General features: G+C 32.8%; 1 protein-coding gene across 1 annotated transcript in view; it reads right to left on the bottom strand.

The window, feature by feature from the left end:
• Window positions 1–671: 671 nt before the first annotated feature.
• LOC128158900 (metabotropic glutamate receptor 3-like) overlaps window positions 672–19,981 on the bottom strand; it is a 30,678-nt gene continuing 11,368 nt past the window's right edge. The window contains exons 4-5 of the mRNA XM_052821880.1: window positions 4,480–4,669; window positions 672–1,888 (exon numbers count right to left, since the gene is read on the bottom strand). Of these exons, the coding sequence (XP_052677840.1) occupies window positions 1,767–1,888; window positions 4,480–4,669 (312 nt within the window). The 3' untranslated portion in view covers window positions 672–1,766. The remainder of the gene's footprint in view (window positions 1,889–4,479; window positions 4,670–19,981) is intronic.

Raw genomic sequence — 19,981 nt, forward strand, 5'->3', positions numbered from 1 at the left:
GTTTGTTTACATACAAAAAAAAAACAGTTCTTGATCCGCTTTCCGAGTACGGTTAAAGGTTGTTCAATAGGAGAAAGTTTGGGGCGGGTAAAGCTACAATTATTAACAGTAGTAAACTAAATGAAGAATTATATAAATGGATTATTTGCACAAAATGTGGTATGGTATGATGTAAATATTTTTCAAAAATAGTGTTATTTTTATACGCGGCAAATTGCCTTAAAGTTTTTTTGTACATGTAAGTATTGTATGCACTGTAGCTTTATATTTTCTAACCCAAAATTTATACACAGAGCTACAGCTATATATGTTATGTACCGTATGTATTGTTTTATCACAAGTGTACACTTTCAAAAAATAGCCCAATTTCGACAGTCATGAGTACCCATGTGAATTTTTCATTCTCTGATATGTTGTTGTTCTGTCCGTGCATAATTTAGTCTTAGTTAACCAGCAGCCAATCAGCGGTAAGCTGAATCCACCAATAAAAAAACTGTGGTTAAGGTGCGGGTATTGTTTATGTATGACGTAGCTGAAAAAGTTGAACGCGACGCGATCGGAAAAGTCAAACCAAATCGGTTTTAGTAATATATATACTGCGTACCATTATTTTGTGTGGCTTTCTAGAATGTCCAATACAAAACAAAAGTTCCGTGTTAAAATTTTGGCTCGTTACTTTTTTTTTTATTTTTGTCTAGATATAAGTGTCATTTACATACAAAATATATAAAGCGTGATGGCATGGTTTATAAATACATGTAACATGTCTTGAGTATTACACCATGACACTTATGACGTCATAATATGAAATGTGTATCACATGAATATGAAGGGTATACTACATCAAATCGCTTTTCAGTACAAAAAAACACCAAAAAAAACTTTCTCAAGATCTGTAAGTTAACGCATACAATTAGTGTAAAAAGGAAACTCATTCAAAAGTTTCAATTTCAACATTCAAATGATTAATTTTTCTTGAAGAACCATTTTTCAACTTTACAACGAAGAATTAACGACATCCATGATAGGGGCTGGCATATGGTACAATTTATACTGAATTTTACAAGGCGAGAGGCAACATGTAAAGTATACACAACGGATATAGAAAGGCCTAAATTTCACATGCCTTATTTTTCCTCAGAACTTTTTTCATATATTTTTATTGATAGTTACTGTAATAAAATCTATTTTATCGAATTTCTATAAATCATATAAAAGTCCAAATACATTAATTAAAGATAGGAAAGACAATTGCTTAATTCGTGATTTCACATACATTAGTCGTATCTAAACATTGTCTTAATAATTTTACACAAAAAGTCAGAGTTTTTTTTATATTTATGTAGGAAATCAAAAAAATAATTCAAACTACTGCAGGTAATTATCAGGTACAAATACATATACATTCATTTCTTGCTGTACACAATCATTTATGGCATGATCACGCAGGGGTAGCTGCATGGTACATGTATATTGTTTATTAAACGGATATCTTTTAAAAAACAAATCTTAACCGAATAACAACTGTTGCCTCCATCTGTAATTGATTGTAACTTATTGAATAAATCTTAAGCAAATGAAATTAAAAAAAAAAAAAAGATTTCAAGATGATCACATATGCATGTTGATATCAAAAACATTTTTAGAACTAAACGCTGTCATAAAGAAAACGGTACATGTTAAGATCTAAATGTATATATCTATGTCATTTTTTACTATCGACAAGTGATAACACATAACAAAAAACCGAATTGAACACAGCTATATCAGAGGGAATGTAAACTGTCTTGGTCGCCATTTGTTTTTGAAACCGGAACCGGAACAGTTCTAACGCCATGTCGTTCATCGTAATTCACATTCAGCTTGATTCTTTCGTCAGTGTAACTATCTGTAGAGAAAAAAATTTAAATAAGTCAGAATTATTGTGATATACATGTTTAAAGTGACCACTACGAATATATAGTGCATTATACATGTATCAGTATCATATAATTATGCAAATTAAATGCATCATTTACGTGAGAGTCTTTCATTTATTTTTGCGTATTCACCAATTGAGAAAAGTCATTTTGAAAAGAAAAAAATCATCACACGTATCCTACGATTTTACATAATTATCTAAAATCTACACAGAGATAATGCATATGAGAATTTTGCATATTTTTTTGCGTATTCACCAATTGAAAAAAGCCAAATGATAACAAATTCACAATTTTTATATCTTACATATATATTGAAATCATATAGAGACTGCAGGATTATTTGTTCTTTGCACATTATTATTTTTTAAAGTCATGGTTTAAAAACTCAATTTAGAAATGCACGTTTGTTTTTTGATGTTGTTATTTATATCTATCTAAAAGCAGAATTGTCTGATGGTGTTAACTTTAAAATTTGAATATCGGTGCACTTCTTTCTGAATTTTTAATGCAACTGCAAAAACATATTACAGTTCTTGAAATATATCCAAATTAAACTTGGTTTGCTGAACGACTCTTAATCAAATTGTACAGAGCCTGATATCTCTTTGAAAGAGTGTAGACAAATCTGTATCTAAATACAATAACATGCGAATTCTTATCACCTATCCCAGTTGAAGATTATGAATCTTTGAATAAAAACACAGAATGCATGAAAGCCTGAATCTGTTTTCGAAAATCTCTGGATTTTTTTAGTCTTAGAAAAAGTGCATGGAATTAGTCTTATCTTTGACACATTAATATAAGATGTTTTGTTACTTTTGTACTATATATTAAAGAAGGTTTTTGTACATAATATTGTGTGAACCCCTTTTTTTCAACAGCGCTATCTGACAGAAATACATTTATATATCGGAACGCAATACCTTCCATGAATCAATTTCATATCTGTATAATATCATTTAATATATATAGCTACATATAAATCGACATGTTATTAAAATTGCTTAATGTACTATATCTTGAGGTTAATCTCCTTGATACGAAGAGCTATATGCATGTAAAAAGATATAGGAATTCATAAAAAAAAATCTAAAGCTAAAATGTATCGATTTTTCTTTCTATGAATATTACATGTATTTGATGGCAAAATAATCCTATCAAAATTTACAATTAGATGGATAACAGGTAATTGGTTGACCATCCGGCCTCTTAAGAGAGTACATTTTTAGACTATTCTAACCTCCCGGAGAAGGAAAGCTCGATCGGTATTTATGCAAATTTGATATACCCAGTTTTTAAAGGTTCGAATTGATTTTAGAGTTTTCTTTGCTAAAAATAGTCTGTTGTAAGATAGCCCATGTTTAGAGTTTTATGTTGGATTTTTTGTAAAGTTTTTGACAACCTATTTTTTATATTGTACATACATGTAATATGATTGCTTATTCTGATTAAATAACCTAAAATTGTATAAAAAAAAAAAAAAAAAAACAGGTGAAAAGGTATAGATATTTATTTTTATTTAAGTGTAAAATAGACTTATTGAATAATCTTTTAAATAACAGAGAGTAAACTTACTTTGAAAATAAAAAAAAAAATTATGATTTAGAAGAAAAAAAACCCCATCAACTCTTAACCTCTCATCAAATTTGATTACTAGTATGAAAAGAAATTCGAGTATCTGAATTATGAAATAAGTCATTTGAGATCGAACGAGATGGCCTAATTACATGTAGCATACCGTCATACTGATAACCATTTACATTATCACATATTAGACTCGTGTTTCTGACGAAGCAAAGTTGACTCTTAGTTTAACCTTTCCTTCCTTTGTTAGTATTATCCACGCTATTTTTGCACTACTCTGTTCGTTACTGAATGTTGCGAAGACTTAATTGCTTGTCTTATAAAGGCTTAATAGAAAAACTGGACAAAGACTCGCTGTATCGGGATCCGTCAATTATAAAGCAGAAAAAAGGATAGCAAAAAGGAAACCTCGCTAAATAGTGTAAACTGTGAAGTAATATCATACGTGATAATACATATTGCAGTTCACAAGATAAAAATAGACATAGGCAAATATTGGTTAATACATGTCATACGTCATTTTAAAACCTCAAAAAGTAAAATACTTGTACTGTATCTAGTACATTGTACTACATTGATCTAATAGATAGATTTAAAAAAAAATCTTTATATATGTAAGTGTTCCCGGTATTAATTTTATTAATTTTTCAAAAACAAGAAAAAGTCCTATAAATAAATTATACTCCCTAAATATACATACGAGTTGATACGACAAATCAGCTTTCATTCGCATCGACTTTTTTTCATGGTTTATCAAATGTATGCTAAGCGGCATGGTTAGCGACAACAAATTTTCGCCCCCCCCCCCCCCCCCCTAAGTCGCTCCTAATATCGAATCTCAATCGTTAAATTTTCTAGCACGCGAAAAAAGTTCGTTTGCAGTGTTTAACTCGTTAAATGCAAGCCTACATGTATCTATGAAATTGTATTGTTTGACTGTGCCATTGACAAAAATGAACGACGATAACGTTACCATGATTGTTGGCTCCTAACACAGAGGAGGTATTTGTGACGGGCTTTTTGTAGCTGGCTGAGTTCATGGTGAGACGCCTGACGTTTTTCTCCGGCTGGAAGACGATGATGTACATTTTTGGTGTGAAGAGGCATACAAGCGCCACGGTGGCGCTCAGGCTAATGGAAATACATAGAGTGGTGATTTGTACCTGTAAACAGAAAAAACACCCACCGTAAAAACAGTTGACATATTTTTGGTTTGAAAAGATAGATGACCGAAACAGGGGCTCTGCGACTAAAAGAAATGCACAGGGTTGTGAGCTAGTAATTAGGAAAAAACAACCACCATTGATCATAAATCTAAAGCGTCGCATACAAGCGCCACAGTGGCGCTAAATCATAAATAAAAACCCAATGTGGCGATTTGTTCTTGTCTAACAAAGAAATATGAACAAGATTGAAATCTGACACAGGATTTATGGCTCGGCGTTGATTATTCAATCGGAATTGTTTTTTTCTTCTTTTTTTGAGATCAAAACACCATTGGTCATAATTTAAAGTCATATTGTAAATGACTTCATGGTCAATTTTTAACCATGGTCAAAATTATATGATACATATACACCGGTATATATGGGAAAAAGTCCACTGTTAATAGATATCATTACGCTATATAACATATATGCATGCTGAGCGTCTTATGTAATTATTTATTTACTGTAGAAAAAAAAACGAAGAAGATGCCAGACTTAAAAAGAATAAGCAGTGAAGACGAAAAGTTATTCACGTTGTGCAACGTCAAAAAATATGATTATTTTTGTGTATAAAAATTGCGAAATTCTTGAGAATCAGGGTATCAAGTTACAAATCGCGATGACTGACGGTGATTTATACAGGTATAGTTGTAAAACGCACTTCGATGAAATGCAATTGTCAAAACAGATCTTCGCTAATATTTGTTTTCTCAGGAAAAAATCTGAGATGTCTTGACGAGTTGTTATTGTTATTTTTCCTCTTCCAAAAAATGAAAACAATTCAAATTTCAAATATTAGAGCATTTAAAAGCGTAATATCGAAAACATTAGAATTTTTAAATAAAGTGTTCATTAATTTTTGACGATCCTTTTAGTCATATCTAAAATTCTAAGAATCATCATTTTTTTTCGAGGGTTACTTTGAATAAATTACTCTCTTTCTCGTATGTAAATATGCAGATAGGTATATACGTGTAATAATGAACACAAAATGGTTCAAACCAATGTACACATGATGAGAAAACAACCCGCAAGGAAAAATAATCCTATGGAGAAAGATCCAGACTTCCGAAAATACTCATTTTCTTGAGATGGTTTTTGAAGAAGTTTCATTCTTATGTTGTGAAATTACATGTAATTATAATTGTATAAAACGCAAAACACTTTACGGTCATTAAATAGATTTCACATTGAGTATAATTTGACAAAGATAAAACAACCTTTGGTTCACAGGGGCCAAGCCCGTTTTAACGTTTATTTCAATGTAACCATCTTAATTTATGGTAACATCGAAATTAATGTTAAAACGGGCTTGGCCCCTGTGCTTTGGTTTAAGAAATTTTGATGTCACCACTGTATTATAATAATGTCTTTTCGAGAAAACAATGTCTCAAGAATAGGATCTCTTTTTCCCCATGGAACAAAAACACATTACGTCTCCAAATTCAACACTGATAAAAGACCGTGTAAATTTTCAACCCTGGTGAAAATTCGTCGTTAACATGGTTCAAATGTACATTGAAAAAAAGACACAAAAAAAATCAGTGTTGATAGAGATAATTATGCCAACCCAGGCGCACGCTGATGATATTAAGAAACTGCCAGACATATGTAGGGAGTTAGATAATGTATATTCTAGAATGTCGTGATTGAGTCATGGGTGTTGATACTTACAAAAAAAGGACTTTTCCGCTCTATTCTAAAAATCGATCGTTATCGGAAATTTGAAGATTTAAGAATTTTCTTTGAAGAACTTAATTCTAACATCAAAGACATGGAAGAAATGAGAAAAAAAAAAGAAATAAATTTACAGCATCAGAGAATTGTCAACTTCAAATAACCAGGCATCTTAACAAAATTGTATTTTCCCCCCATTTTGCCGATAAAAAGCATACCGAACTGACTGGAATCCATCTCCTCACAGGAAATCCATAAATATCAAATTGTGTTAACATGCATAGTTTGCCATACATTTGTCAGAAACACTACTCACAAAAATGAATTCAACAGATTTTTTTTTATTTTACGAAAAGAGCATTTTTTGCAGACCAGAAACAGAGGAGGTAGAATCATCAAACTGCAACGAAGGTCGTACTTAGCAGGAAAAAAAACCCCGGGCCATTAATCATCAACACACGACCGCCATTTCCCAGTCCAAAAACACAAGAAGGAGATCTGCGACCACTAAACATCAAACACCGTTATGCGCTTGTGACATGATTTTATTTCTCGTTTATGCCATCGGGTGAGCACTGGTTCCATTAACTAGTTTCCAAATGTTATAGTTTTACTTAACAATGTGTATCGTTGATCGCACCGCGGACAAATTTTCTTTTCAAACTATATCATATGAACTTCACTTTGCAGATGTTTGGATTGAACATAAAGAAAAATTTGATAAGTTTTGAATTTAAATCTTCTCTAGGGAACCAAATGGTCTTGGTCATTTTCAGACTAATTTAATTTTCTTGAGATGAAGAGCTGCTCTGTAAAACGATAGATTTTTTTTAATTGAATTATTTGCAACTGGATTTTTTCTTTGCAATAAATGGAACGTTTATAGGGTAAAAAATACCACATTTAGAATTCTACGGTATATCTGATATAGGTAGCACCATTTTAACAAGAGCTTGGACTTTCGGTAGATGTGTCAAACAGCAATGGTACGTAGGCCTGTCTATTTCATTGCTGGCCACTCAGCCATGGCTCTTTCAAATCAACAAGATTTGTCTGGCTTTTGAGCTAAGACTACGCAATTGGTGCATATTTCGCTTGAAACTGCGTCATTTTTAACTTGTTGGGAGTTGATTTTTAATCAACTCTCCTATGCAGTCACGTGAACAAAGCGAAAGTGAAACAGTGTTTGGACCTCAGCACAAATCATTGCTCCTGGCAAGACTTAGTTCTTGAAAATAATTGATGAATTCGATGTAATGTATGCTATAGCATGGTTTTTCAAGGAAACGTTTTTACAAATACCTTAAAAATAGTCAGATTTTAAATGGTACGAACAATTTAATTAAATATTTTTTGTAGTCGTATGTATTCCTACGCCAGAGTTCAACATAGTCTCGTTCAACTCGACGCTCGGCTGTCTCCGTAAACCCTTGTCGGAGATTTACGGTGTCAGCCGAGCGTTTGGTTGAACGAGACTAGAGTTCAATATTGCTTGGATCCATACAATTTTCGAGAAATATTTCTACCACTGATACATAGTTTGATTGAATTAATTTTATCTTTAAATATTATTTAACATGATTCATATGGAGGTTTCTCGACATTCTAGTCGAAAAAATTCAAACATTCATATTATAAAATATGCGTAATTCAAATTAGAAACTACGTATACATGTACTTGTCATGCAAAATAACATATCATTGATTTTAAAATAAATAAACATCGACAAAATCAACTCCCGTCAGTTCTTCAGTACTTTGATTTTGACGCATGTAATTTCCAACCGAAAGTCCAAGGTCTTGTTAAAATGGTTCTAATTTGTTGACCATCCAGCCTCTTTAAAGATTTAAGAAAAGCTGCACAAGAATTTCGGTGTTTGTATAGTCATCCTATGTTTTTTACTTTTTACATTCGTATTCTTCCTATACTATGAGTTATACTAAAGTATATATATTCAATTTGTTCATTTGACCTTGATGTAGGGAGAAGGCTACAATAGGTCGTGCCTGCTGCCCAATCCATCTGTCATGTTGTAAATTTTGAATTTACTGGGTGGGTGTACATTCACAAGTAAATACAAAATTTACAACATGTGTCATGTTGTAAATTTTGTATTTACACCAACCTTGTAAATTCAAAATTTACAACATGACACACCAATCTTATAGAATAAAATATTGCTTAAATAAATATTGTGTTTTTTTCTCTTATTTTTGTTAAAAAAAATTAGAATTATTCATTTTGTGTCATGTTGTGATACACAGTAAAACTCGGTGACAACAAACTCGTATATAAGGAAAATAAGATGAAGAAATATACATTTACCTTTATAAACAAACAACATAGACTGAACAACTTAAAGATTGTAAGACATGCGCCATTTGAACATTTCTTTTAATGTAACAATCTTATTTCTCAAAGTCAATGAACGATAGTGAGACATAGGTTGTATATAAATTATACTTCAAGAGCTTTTCTTTTGGGTCTGTTTTTTGAACAGTTGAATAGTTCATGAATATTCATCAGATTCAGCTCAATACAAGTGTGTGATTGTTTTTTCATGGGTTAAGCCGTGAGTTATGTCTAGATCCAATGAAGCCTTAATACGAAAATACGCGTGGATCAGGTCTGCTTTAATAATATTTATTGTGTAAATGCGCTTTGATGCTGTAAATGAAGAGAAAGGAGAAAATGATGTTAATGCATAATGTTTGTTGTCATTGTGGAAGCGAAGAGATCGCATGAGGTATTATATACAAAGATCGATGTTCGAGAGTTCAAATTAAGCTTTATTAACAAGATCAATATGTGTGTGTGGAGAGAGAGAGAGAGAGAGAGAGAGAGAGAGAGAGAGAGAGAGAGAGAGAGAGAACTAGCTAGCTATGTTGCAAATTAACATCGGCAATTCTAAAAGTAACATATTTAGATATTGGATGTTTGACTATGATTTAATATACATGTATATATGATTAATATATTGAACATGTTTACTTTCCTTATTTATTTTCTCTTCAACTTTTTTTTAGCAAAACAGATAAAAAGTTACAAATGACAAAATACCCATCCCCCTACCATCGAGGCCCATACAAAATTAAACCAATCGAGCTTTTGTTTGGTCGCGTATTAAACACACAAGTTCTGTTTGCACGAAAACCAAGAAGTGCAAAAGACATTTGAAAACATCAAACTAGACAACACACATATATATATATACATATCTGATATCAAAAGCATGACGATGCACTAAATGCTTAATGAACCCAGAGGATCGTAAATGTCATTGGTTTCTATCAAAATAGATGATGGAAATAGTAATATAAACTATATAGCTAAAAAGAAAAATACAGTGCATCCAGCATGTTGAAATTACTGTCAGAAAATTTCACGATTTTGTGAAGATTGAACTTTTTAATTAAAGTCAGAAACTTTTGGAACATTTCCCTGCAAGATAAGTAAAATTTAAAACAAGGCATTTAAATTCAATTTGATGAGTTTAACCTTCTTTCGTTTAATTTAAAGAAAATTTCAACGAAAAAATGTTTGCTTCAGCAGGCACGAATCGGACCTCTCGCTATTTGAGACGGCGAATCATGTTAATATACTGCATCAATTGTACAGTAAACACACACACCTACATGTATATATATACGTTCTTAAAATAAATTTTGATAGCGAAGGTTTTGGGAAAAGGATGAGCGTGGTTTTTAAAAATGTTAAAAAACGGTTACAGATTTCTGTTTTCTCTTGAGTCTTTAAAAAAAAAACCCCGCAAATCCGTATAACTTGTCACTGTCTTGCACAATGTTAAATTCAATTTACAAACATTAAGGAAACTGGAACACAATTATTCCGAACAATGTTTTAAATTACTTTACGACACGAGGACAGAATGATGATGGCTACAGATGATGCAACGCTCAACGCTGGGGATAAAAAAAAACCCAACCCATAAAAGGAACACAAGAGAAGAAATTAAAAGGAAACTTGAAGTTCGTGACTGGACAGAAAGAAAGGTTCATGAAAAATTGATTAGCATTGGGAGTTTTTTTTTTTTGTATTTTCAAAAAAGAAGATTTGCTGCTCTTGTTCAATTTGCCACCTTCTGCCGGGGTCTTTGAACGTTTTATTTCAAAGAGAGACATATGGATGGTGAGAAAAAGTGAAGGCGGAGGAGAAACAAAATCGATCTAGAATTAGAGATCTACATGTATGTTCATTTGAGATAATAAAGGCAAAGTACAAATTGCCATGAACAACCCATACTTTTCCCTTTTCAGAGTTCGAGTATTTTAGAAATTTTCCCTTTTTCCCCCTGATAGTAGTGGCCTTGTTTCACACTGTTATGATATCCTCGGGCAAGGAAGATTTTACTTGACTTTGACTATACACGATGTGGCCATCAATTAATTTTAATGCAACAAAAATAAAATATTTTAAAGGCGTTGTCAGCTGTTTTAATCTGAGCTAATTTAATTAAGTTTGTAAATAAGAGAATGAACAAATTGACTTTCGTCTTAACTTCCCCAAATAACCACAAATATTACCAGCCTTTCCTAAAAATAAATCCGTATTGCACCATATCTCTTTCCTGAAGGAAAATTCTAATTTGTTTCAAATTATAAATGAGATATCAGTTGTTTTAAATAGAGCTAATTTAATCAAGTTTGTAAAAAAAGGGAATGAACCAATTAAATATCACTATAACTTCCCGAGTGAGGCACAAATATTACCAGCATTTCAAAAAAAAAAATATTCCGACATTCCTCTTTCCTGAAGGAAACTTTTCTTAATAGTTTGATTCAAATAATAATGCAACGGAACGCGAATAATTATAAGTGTGGTGTCAGCTGTTTTAATCTGAGCTAGTTTAAATAAGGGCATTAACCAGTTGACTATCATAACAGCATTTCCTAAAAAAATCGTTTTTCCACCATTCCTCTTTCCCAAAGGAACCTTTTAAATGTGATTGAAAGCAAGTTTTCAATCAGTTGTTTTTTTCTTGTACTGAAATGCTAATTAGTAAGAAAAAAAGTCAATATTGTGAAAGTATCATCATTAAAACTTTCTTTTTTCATTGATATAAATACCATATGAACGTTAAATCGTTTTGAATTGGAGGGGGAAGGGGGGGGGGGGCTGGGGCAACCCTTCACCCGTCCACGTGTTGCTAGTTTCATGTAACTGCATGCAGTATTGTAAGTCGTTTTAATTACATGGTGCTATAATTTCACGATATTTCAATATTAATCAAAATGGTCTGCAGCTATCTACACAATTATTATGCTAAATCGTTTATATTTCGCGGTGCCTAAATTTCACGATCTGTTCCGAAGTAACAATCAAGGTAAGTTCAATTTCAAACTTTATTGAAGTCAAGATATAAGATCTTTACAGCACACAACAATTTATGCGGTTAAAGATTATTCCATACTTGATTATGATACCATATACTATTACCCTCTTCCACCTATCCTGTTGTTTATAAAACCATCTGTCCCTAACCTCAAGGGTCATACAAGTTATTAGTTACACTTTAACCCACACAGATGGCTCAGATGATAGATCCCGATGCCGATAGTTCTGGACGGCCGCATACAAATCTGACCTTTTTACACATTGTATACATTTGTACATGTACATTCTGCTAGGTACATTGTACGCTATTTATCAATGAAACAACTGTTGCAGTTATAACCTTTCTAAAAGGACATAACATCGGATAATTTAGCACTTGACAAACCAGTACCCTTGCTATGAAACTCATATTGAATATAATACAATTTTAATACTATTCAATGAATATGAATTTTCGCGGTTTACTTTGTTTATCATGAGGTAAAATCACGAATTCAAACACTCATCAGATAGGATATGGTATAATAAGTAACAACAGATTTATTAGTTTGACCAATGTCATTAAATTTGTTTATCAAATCTGAGAGTTTTATCAATTTCACGAAAACTGATAAACCCAAAAACGTGCATCGATGAAACCAAATCAATATTGGAAGTGTAGATGTGAATCTTGGAGTCTGGGTTGGGGACACAAATCCATGAGAGACGATGACTAATTCAGTAAAAGCAACGGGCACATGGAAATATATGAAGAAGTTATGAGTTTTCTCTTTTTTAGAATAAAAGACTTTGATTTGGATCTACTGAAATGACGTTGAAATGAAAACGACCTTGCAGAATGTTTAGATACATACAAAATTATATCTGCCTGAAAGATTTCAGCATTGTTCTAAATGGTGTAACATCCTTGTATGCATGGGAATTCTGAACTATTTCATCTACTTATCGATTTGTCCCAGTGATCTATCAGAGTATTTGTTGTAATGCCGTTATCCTATAGTGATACCTTATCTGTATCTAATATTAGAAATTGATGATGACCGCCCATACCGTCAAACAAAGGGAGATAATTCAAGTAATCGAGGATCGAGCACCATTCTGTTCGGATTTTTTGGCGTTGTACCAAAAATGAAAAAAATGAAAATAAAAAAAAGACTCACCTCATTAATATAGTAAAATCATTAAATAAAGATGCGCGAATGGCTAACAGGGTATAATATGGACGTGTCAAAGTTGCCATTCAATCTACAGTAACTGAATCTATATTAGTATTAGCTTCTGATGATTCTGTTTACAAAAAAAAACATTGAAAGAGTATGACGATGTACATGTATCCATCCTAACATTTGACGTCATGGAAGTTTACGCACACTTTGCAATAAAATCTAAATATGGAATTCTTAGTAGTGCTCACTGACAGTATGTGACGTATTCTGACACATTTTTTTTTACCAATCAAGAGGGCTCAATGGTCATGGCCAGATTAAGGTTTTATTTACCTCCAATATACGAAGAGCTCTGTATCCATGAAGTTATAGGAAAATGTTCAAAAATCTAAGGCTGAAATATTCAAATTTTGTTTCTGTACTAATTGATAGTTTATGGCAAAAAACAAATGCCATGTTTTAAAATGTAAGGCAAACATGAGAGTTAACTTGTTGACCATCCAGTCTTCTTAGCAGAGCCTGTTTTGTAAGCTTACATAGTACATATAGTATACACTACACTCTGACCCGTGCGTGCACGAGTTGGCATATTGCATATGATATCGGACATCAGGAAATAGATACATCGACACACCGTACTTTGACCTTTACATAATCAAGCTTATATATTTAAGCCTACAATAATGCTATAATTAATTTCACTACACTCTGCTTAGTTAGAATAATGTACATGTAACTATGTCTCGGGACAGGCCTTCACCACAGTTAAAATACCCGTAATTTAGCAAAAAATTGCAGAATCGCTCCAAAACGATTTTGGAGAAAATTAATGAAGCTGCATTAAAAATAACAGTCAAATTATTCATAACAAACCATTTTGAGGCTGTAAATACCTTTCATCTAGAAATTTAATTCACATCAATGAAGAATTCAACACTTTTTCATTAACATTTTGTACTCGCTTCAAATTTACACATCATGTTGACATTCGGAACTCTCGGGATTTTTCATATTAAATGCACTGAGTTAGAGTTATCTCCCTTATTTTCTTCAATGAAAATTTACACGCATTTGTAGTATCGTTTCTGAGTTTATCCATGCAAATGTGATATTGTGGAAACATAAGCTAAAGAGCCTGAGTAGGGTGAATGTAATGCGCATGCGCGAGATTGTAAAATCCCCAATAAATCAGATGATTTCCCGATTTTGAAAAGGAATTTTCGTTGATTATTAATTAGCGAAGCTTGATTGAGAAAAAATAAGAACAAATTGGTAATCTTCAAGTACCAATGATGTTTAAGATATAGAAAACAAAAGGCAGTACTCTTCCGATTTCTCGGTATGGAAGCCCAAAATTTCGAGTCTATTATTCTATTATAGTACTAGTATAGATATAGATATTGTATCTAACTTCTACTCGTGCCCTTGCAAAGGATCGAAATTAAACCAAACAAATTGTTAAGTAGACACTCCGCGCATTTTAACATTATAGTACAGGAGATCGCAACTGTCAAAATGAAACCCCCCAAATGCTTTTCTAAAGACATACTTTAAAAACTCAAAACTTACAGAGTCAACACTGTAAGATTGCATTATTATGTTAAGAAACAAACTCATCCCGAGATGTTGATACCTGGGCAGATTTCACAGGCGGTGATGCTTCCTTGGACAGATAAGACATGGGCGTTAGCGTTTCAAAACGCGCAGTATTTATTGGAAACCCTAAAGCACTGTTGATATGTTATTCTGAAATTTGTCAAATCTTTGCAAGGCAAATATCATACAAAAGGAATTTCTTTTAAAACTGAAACAAGTGAACTCGAAATACAAACAATCTATTTTATTCGCAAAGTTAAAAAGAAGTTCACAAGTTCTTAAATCATGCCACTGGTATATGCTTCTGAAATGCAAAGTTTTAAAACCAGTTTATGATAATAGATACCTCATTTTTGGTTAATTATTCTTTGGTATATTAATGATTATATACGTGCATTTGAGAGAGAGAGAGAGAGAGAGAGAGAGAGAGAGAGAGAGAGAGAGAGAGAGAGAGAGAGAGAGAGAGAGATTTGTTTTTAAGATGTTTCATATCGGAATAATATAGAACTTTCTTTTAAAAAAAAACGTACGTGATTGAGGTGATTGTGTCGTATGCGAAATGTTTGCAGACGATCAAATTTGATGACTTCGTTTGCTTCTGTAAAATCGAAGTGCTTTACAATAGACTGTAAAGCTAAATACAAAAAATGCAGCTTTCGCTGTAATAATTTTCACTGCTGCTTTTGAATGACATGATTTAATATGACGGGTTCATTTAGCCATCGTTTAACAAATAACAACTCGGCAACAGAGAGAGATAAAATCTAGATAAAACACATAAAAAGTGAACTATCTTAATAGCAGATTACATTAGTGATGCGCTAAATGTCAATTTAACGACCTCTTATACTCTAATTGTGCATGTTCTGATGAAAAAGGAAAAAAAAACCAGTGATACGGGAATAAGTCAATATAATGTTTTAAAAAGGGCTTGAATTTACATTGAACTGGAAGATCCTCAACAAAACAAGTTTAAAAGCACCCCCTAAAAACTGTGTAGCGTTTTAATTCTTCCATCATCTAACGACTGTGTGATTTATCTGGAACACTCATCTCCAAGAAGGAGGAAAGAGGTATTCGATATGAGGTTTGAAATTCTCATTAAAGAATTAAGTATGTCGTAAAACTGAGATAACAGAAGAGCTCGGTCATAAACCTTGCATGTTATTACAGTCTTTTATTCAGAGAGCTCCATTAGATAGATATCATACACAAGCGGGCCTGTTCGTGTGTAAATCAGTTAAATGAAAATTTATTGGTGCCTGCGTCCAGAATTACAGAGCGTCTCTAACAAGATAGACATTTGATGTATACGTCTAATTGTATAAAAAGGCGACCAAAATGCTGCACACAAGTTTACAATTAATCATTATGTTTCTTTTGAAGAGATCCAATGGTGCTTCTGGCCACTCTTTTATTATAGCCTTAAAGAGGTGCAGGAACATCTTAAAGACTACATGGTATTTTTTTAAAGAAAATGTCAGTGAAATAAACGTGTAATGAAAATTCCGTTACGTATAATTATATCATTCGATCAAAAGAAAACTTCGTTAGAGTTTTATTCCATCCACCTGCAGACAATATTAATTGGATTTTTTTGTGTTTAAGGATTAATTGCTTGATTTGTAATTAATTTCAGTTCATTTTGATCGCATTCAAAAAAAATTTAAATTAGCCCAGGTAATGGCATCTCGTTTATCGGGAAAGTGACTTTATAAAGATCTGCCATTGCGCATGCTTGGTTCTCAATGCTACCGAGGATAGAAGCCTTACATTAAAATTGTCTGCTCCTTTCGTTAAATACCTAGTTAAATGATTTTTGGTATGGAAGGCCTTTTTTAGTGTACATATATAGTGGTGAATTGTTTCCCTTCTCAACAAAATGGAAACGTACTGTTGTATGTGTATCGCTAACAATTGATCGGACGCTAAAACAAATACTACATTCTTCCATAAAGCCAATTCTATCTAATCTCCACTCCGGAGAAGACAGCGAGCACAGTATAGCCGATATAATTGATTGTAGAGTTGACAAATGTCAAATGAATGCAATTTCATAGAGCTTTTTGTTATAGATTAATCACAAAATAACTCAGAGGTCTTCAATTAACCTGTCAATCACCTCACCGTCAGCATGCAGATCTTCAAAGCCGCAGGAGGGGGGGGGCTGGGGTAGGGGGTAGGGAATGGTGTTTTTGAAACCCTTCCCTAAGGATTTTTCGAGAAAGTCTCACCCACTAGAAGGGAAAAAAATGATGGAAAATATATAGACATGGACTTGAGACTCTTAATTTCTAATTTCTTTCACTTTATCAATAAAGTGTCTATTTTATTTTTCAAGCACCAGTTTTTTGATTGACAAGGGAAAGTGGGTGCATGTATACTACACTAACTGTACTTTGCTTTTTTATCGATATCGATTAACCAGATATCAAACGCAGGGCATGCGTCATAAATAAGCAAATCCCCGACGGTATCATCTGTTTATTTCGCATGTTTAGCAAATATTACAATGTTTGCTTCTAGACAAACGCGCTTAGTACATGTACATATATTACGTAATTTTTGAATTCTTTTGAGAATTTATCAAACGTAACTATGTACAGCATCCAACAGAAAAAAAGATATTCTAATCAACACTCTTAAGTAGGGGCATAATGAATCTCCGTGGTTCTGCTGCTGTGTGTGTTTTTTTGATCTGGACATGTTTTCTTTATTCTCAGGGAAGTAATCTTTGATCGTTCCGAGATGTAAATAAACAGCTGCTTGAAAAATCCTGAGGTTTCGAAGGCAGTACATGTCTGCATGTTTATCAAACTTTATCTCGTATATTCTTGTGCGTCTGTTCTTCTAATAATTTTGTGTATGATAAAAACATCCTTAAAAATATATATATATATATATATATATATTAATCATAATGATATTCTAGAGATTATCAAAATATATAATATGCAACAGCTGCCAAAAATAAATCTTAATATACATGCATAATTATGTGTATTGATTGGATCATATTGATGAGGTCGGTATGGAGGTGAAATGCCATGTGTCACCTTGTTAATATGCATCGTTCAGGTCAATGGAATATTACTATTGGCGGTGCAAAAAATAAATCATTGACAAGCTCATTATTGCAAAAGATATCATCGTGGAAGGGTCATCAAAGATTTTGATTTTACAAAAAGATTCGTTTTTTTTATCACAGAGAAGGCTTTAAAAGTGGTTTTATATTTATAAAAAGGCCAACCCGTAATAGTGTAAATGACCTTGATGATGAAATAGGTGTACTTATAAAAAAAAACCGTGCGTTCAATACTGAGAATGATTCTCAAATACTCTTTCTTACTAATGGCCGATAAAAGAAAAACGCATTGTTGAATTGGTATTGACATTTTAATTGGAAGTTAACTTAATCAAGAAAGTTCAATCCAGGAACAGCGTCGGGCATTCCGTTGGCACAGAGACATTCAGGTAGTTTATTCCAGGACTCCAAGAAGCTGACCGCCATGAATGCATTACTACTATCTCACTGTGAACCAGTTAAAAAGAAAACTAGACTAAAAAAAACCTCCAAGACTGTGTTTTTGATTCACCATTGCGATTTAATTTACAGTAGACCAACGTATAGTGCATTAAGTAATAACTAGACCAAAATCTCCCAGGTCGTGCCCCCCCCCCCCCCCCCCACCCCCTACCCAGAAGGCCTGCATGACTGACTGGGTGACAATTTTTGGTCCTGATTAATATATCTTCTCCTTCCGGGAGATAAACCATGGCCCTTTTTGTGATTGACGAGCTACATTTTGTGTAAATATTGAATAGTCACAAACATAAAGTGGCGTTTATACATGTAGTTCTTTTGAATTACAGCCTATTGATTGCGTCCAATCCAACCTTTATTTTTATTTTTTTAATTGATGGAGCAAGATGCGCTGGATATGTCTGACATATATGTTTATACTGCAAGGGTTTTTTGTGTTTTGTTTTAATAATCAAATATAATCAATACAAAAGGATTTAACAAAACACACAAATTATGCATTGTACCGATGTATTGTTGTGAATTCAATCCGTTATATAGATATTGATTATGTGCTAGGCTCGTGCTGTGTTTTTAGTATGATATTGCTGTTCGTACAAACGCCGACTTTGATACATATATTTAAGGTACATTGTCCTAAAAATGCAACGTGCCATTTGCAATTAAAATTGAATTTTTAACAGCAGACATTATACCAACGGGGCTTTGAACTGTAATTATAATTTGAAAAAATGAAACAGTAAAATCGTGATTTAAGTTACTAGTAAGTTTTGAATCGAGTACTATTAATAAAGAGGTACACTGTATGTTAACAGATAATTAAATGGAAAATACGCTCACTGTATACAAATTGGATGCTATGTCATACACTGTCATGAACTAGGTATTTCGAGGGACAGAAAAACAGAAACATGCATTCGAGGACAATCGAGGTTACATTGTTCCATATTTTATAACTTGTTCGATTTTAGCAATGTAAAGGAAAAAAAGTTATTTTTATTCAGTACTGGAACTATGTACGCTTAGAACGTTAACTTTGTGCTAGTGGTTGTCACAAATGGTTAAAACCACCAAAATTGAAATCGAAGGATAAGCAAATTATGGCCACTGATTGTACGGGGGGAGGGGGTTGCTGTTATATTATGATGATGAAGGGGGGGGGGGGTTGTTTTATTATGATGACATAATTAAGATGTTGAACATTTTAACAATTGCTTTTACTTGTATGCTTTGTACATTTCATTGATTGTAAACCAATCTTGGTTGACATTTTCGATTTTTGCAAGCGTTGTCTTATTTTAAAAGCATTAAAACGTTATACTTGCATTATGCGAGTTTTGGAATGCAAAACCACAATCAATAATGCATTTGTACAGTTTTATGGAAAATAACAATGCTTTTACACAAATACTTAATTTGATATGGGGTATTATACTGCGGATATACTCCTAATGTTTTCCAAAGGTATAAAGCCAAAATAGTGTTCTTTGTGTTTTACATTTTAGAAACCAGGTACATGCAGTTCAACATACTGAAGTTGTAAAAAAAAATGTCGGTAGTCTATTGAACAATTTGCGTAAGTGGCTGACAGTGATGTTCTAAGGATTGCCACGGAACTAATTATAGAGGGATAGATGTTCAATACAAGACGAAACACCGCTATCTTTTCAAAAAGCATGCGTCTTTTAGAGCCTTTCAAACAGTTAAGTTTTGGTAAAGATTGACATTTCCACTGCTGTGATGCACTTAAGCTGCAGCAGATGCAGAGTGCAGACAGATCCAAAGTGTATTTGAAAAATGTGGGTTTTTTTTTTAACTTGTCAAAACATATCGTAAATACGTAAATTTTAAACACATTTCATGCATTAGCTTTTTGTTTATAATGTAACTTTCTGATAAATCTTATTAAGTAGACATGGCACTTCTCC

This window comes from Crassostrea angulata, chromosome 8, assembly GCF_025612915.1.
Source record: "Crassostrea angulata isolate pt1a10 chromosome 8, ASM2561291v2, whole genome shotgun sequence".
In the NCBI taxonomy this organism is placed as follows: Eukaryota; Metazoa; Mollusca; class Bivalvia; order Ostreida; family Ostreidae; genus Magallana; species Magallana angulata.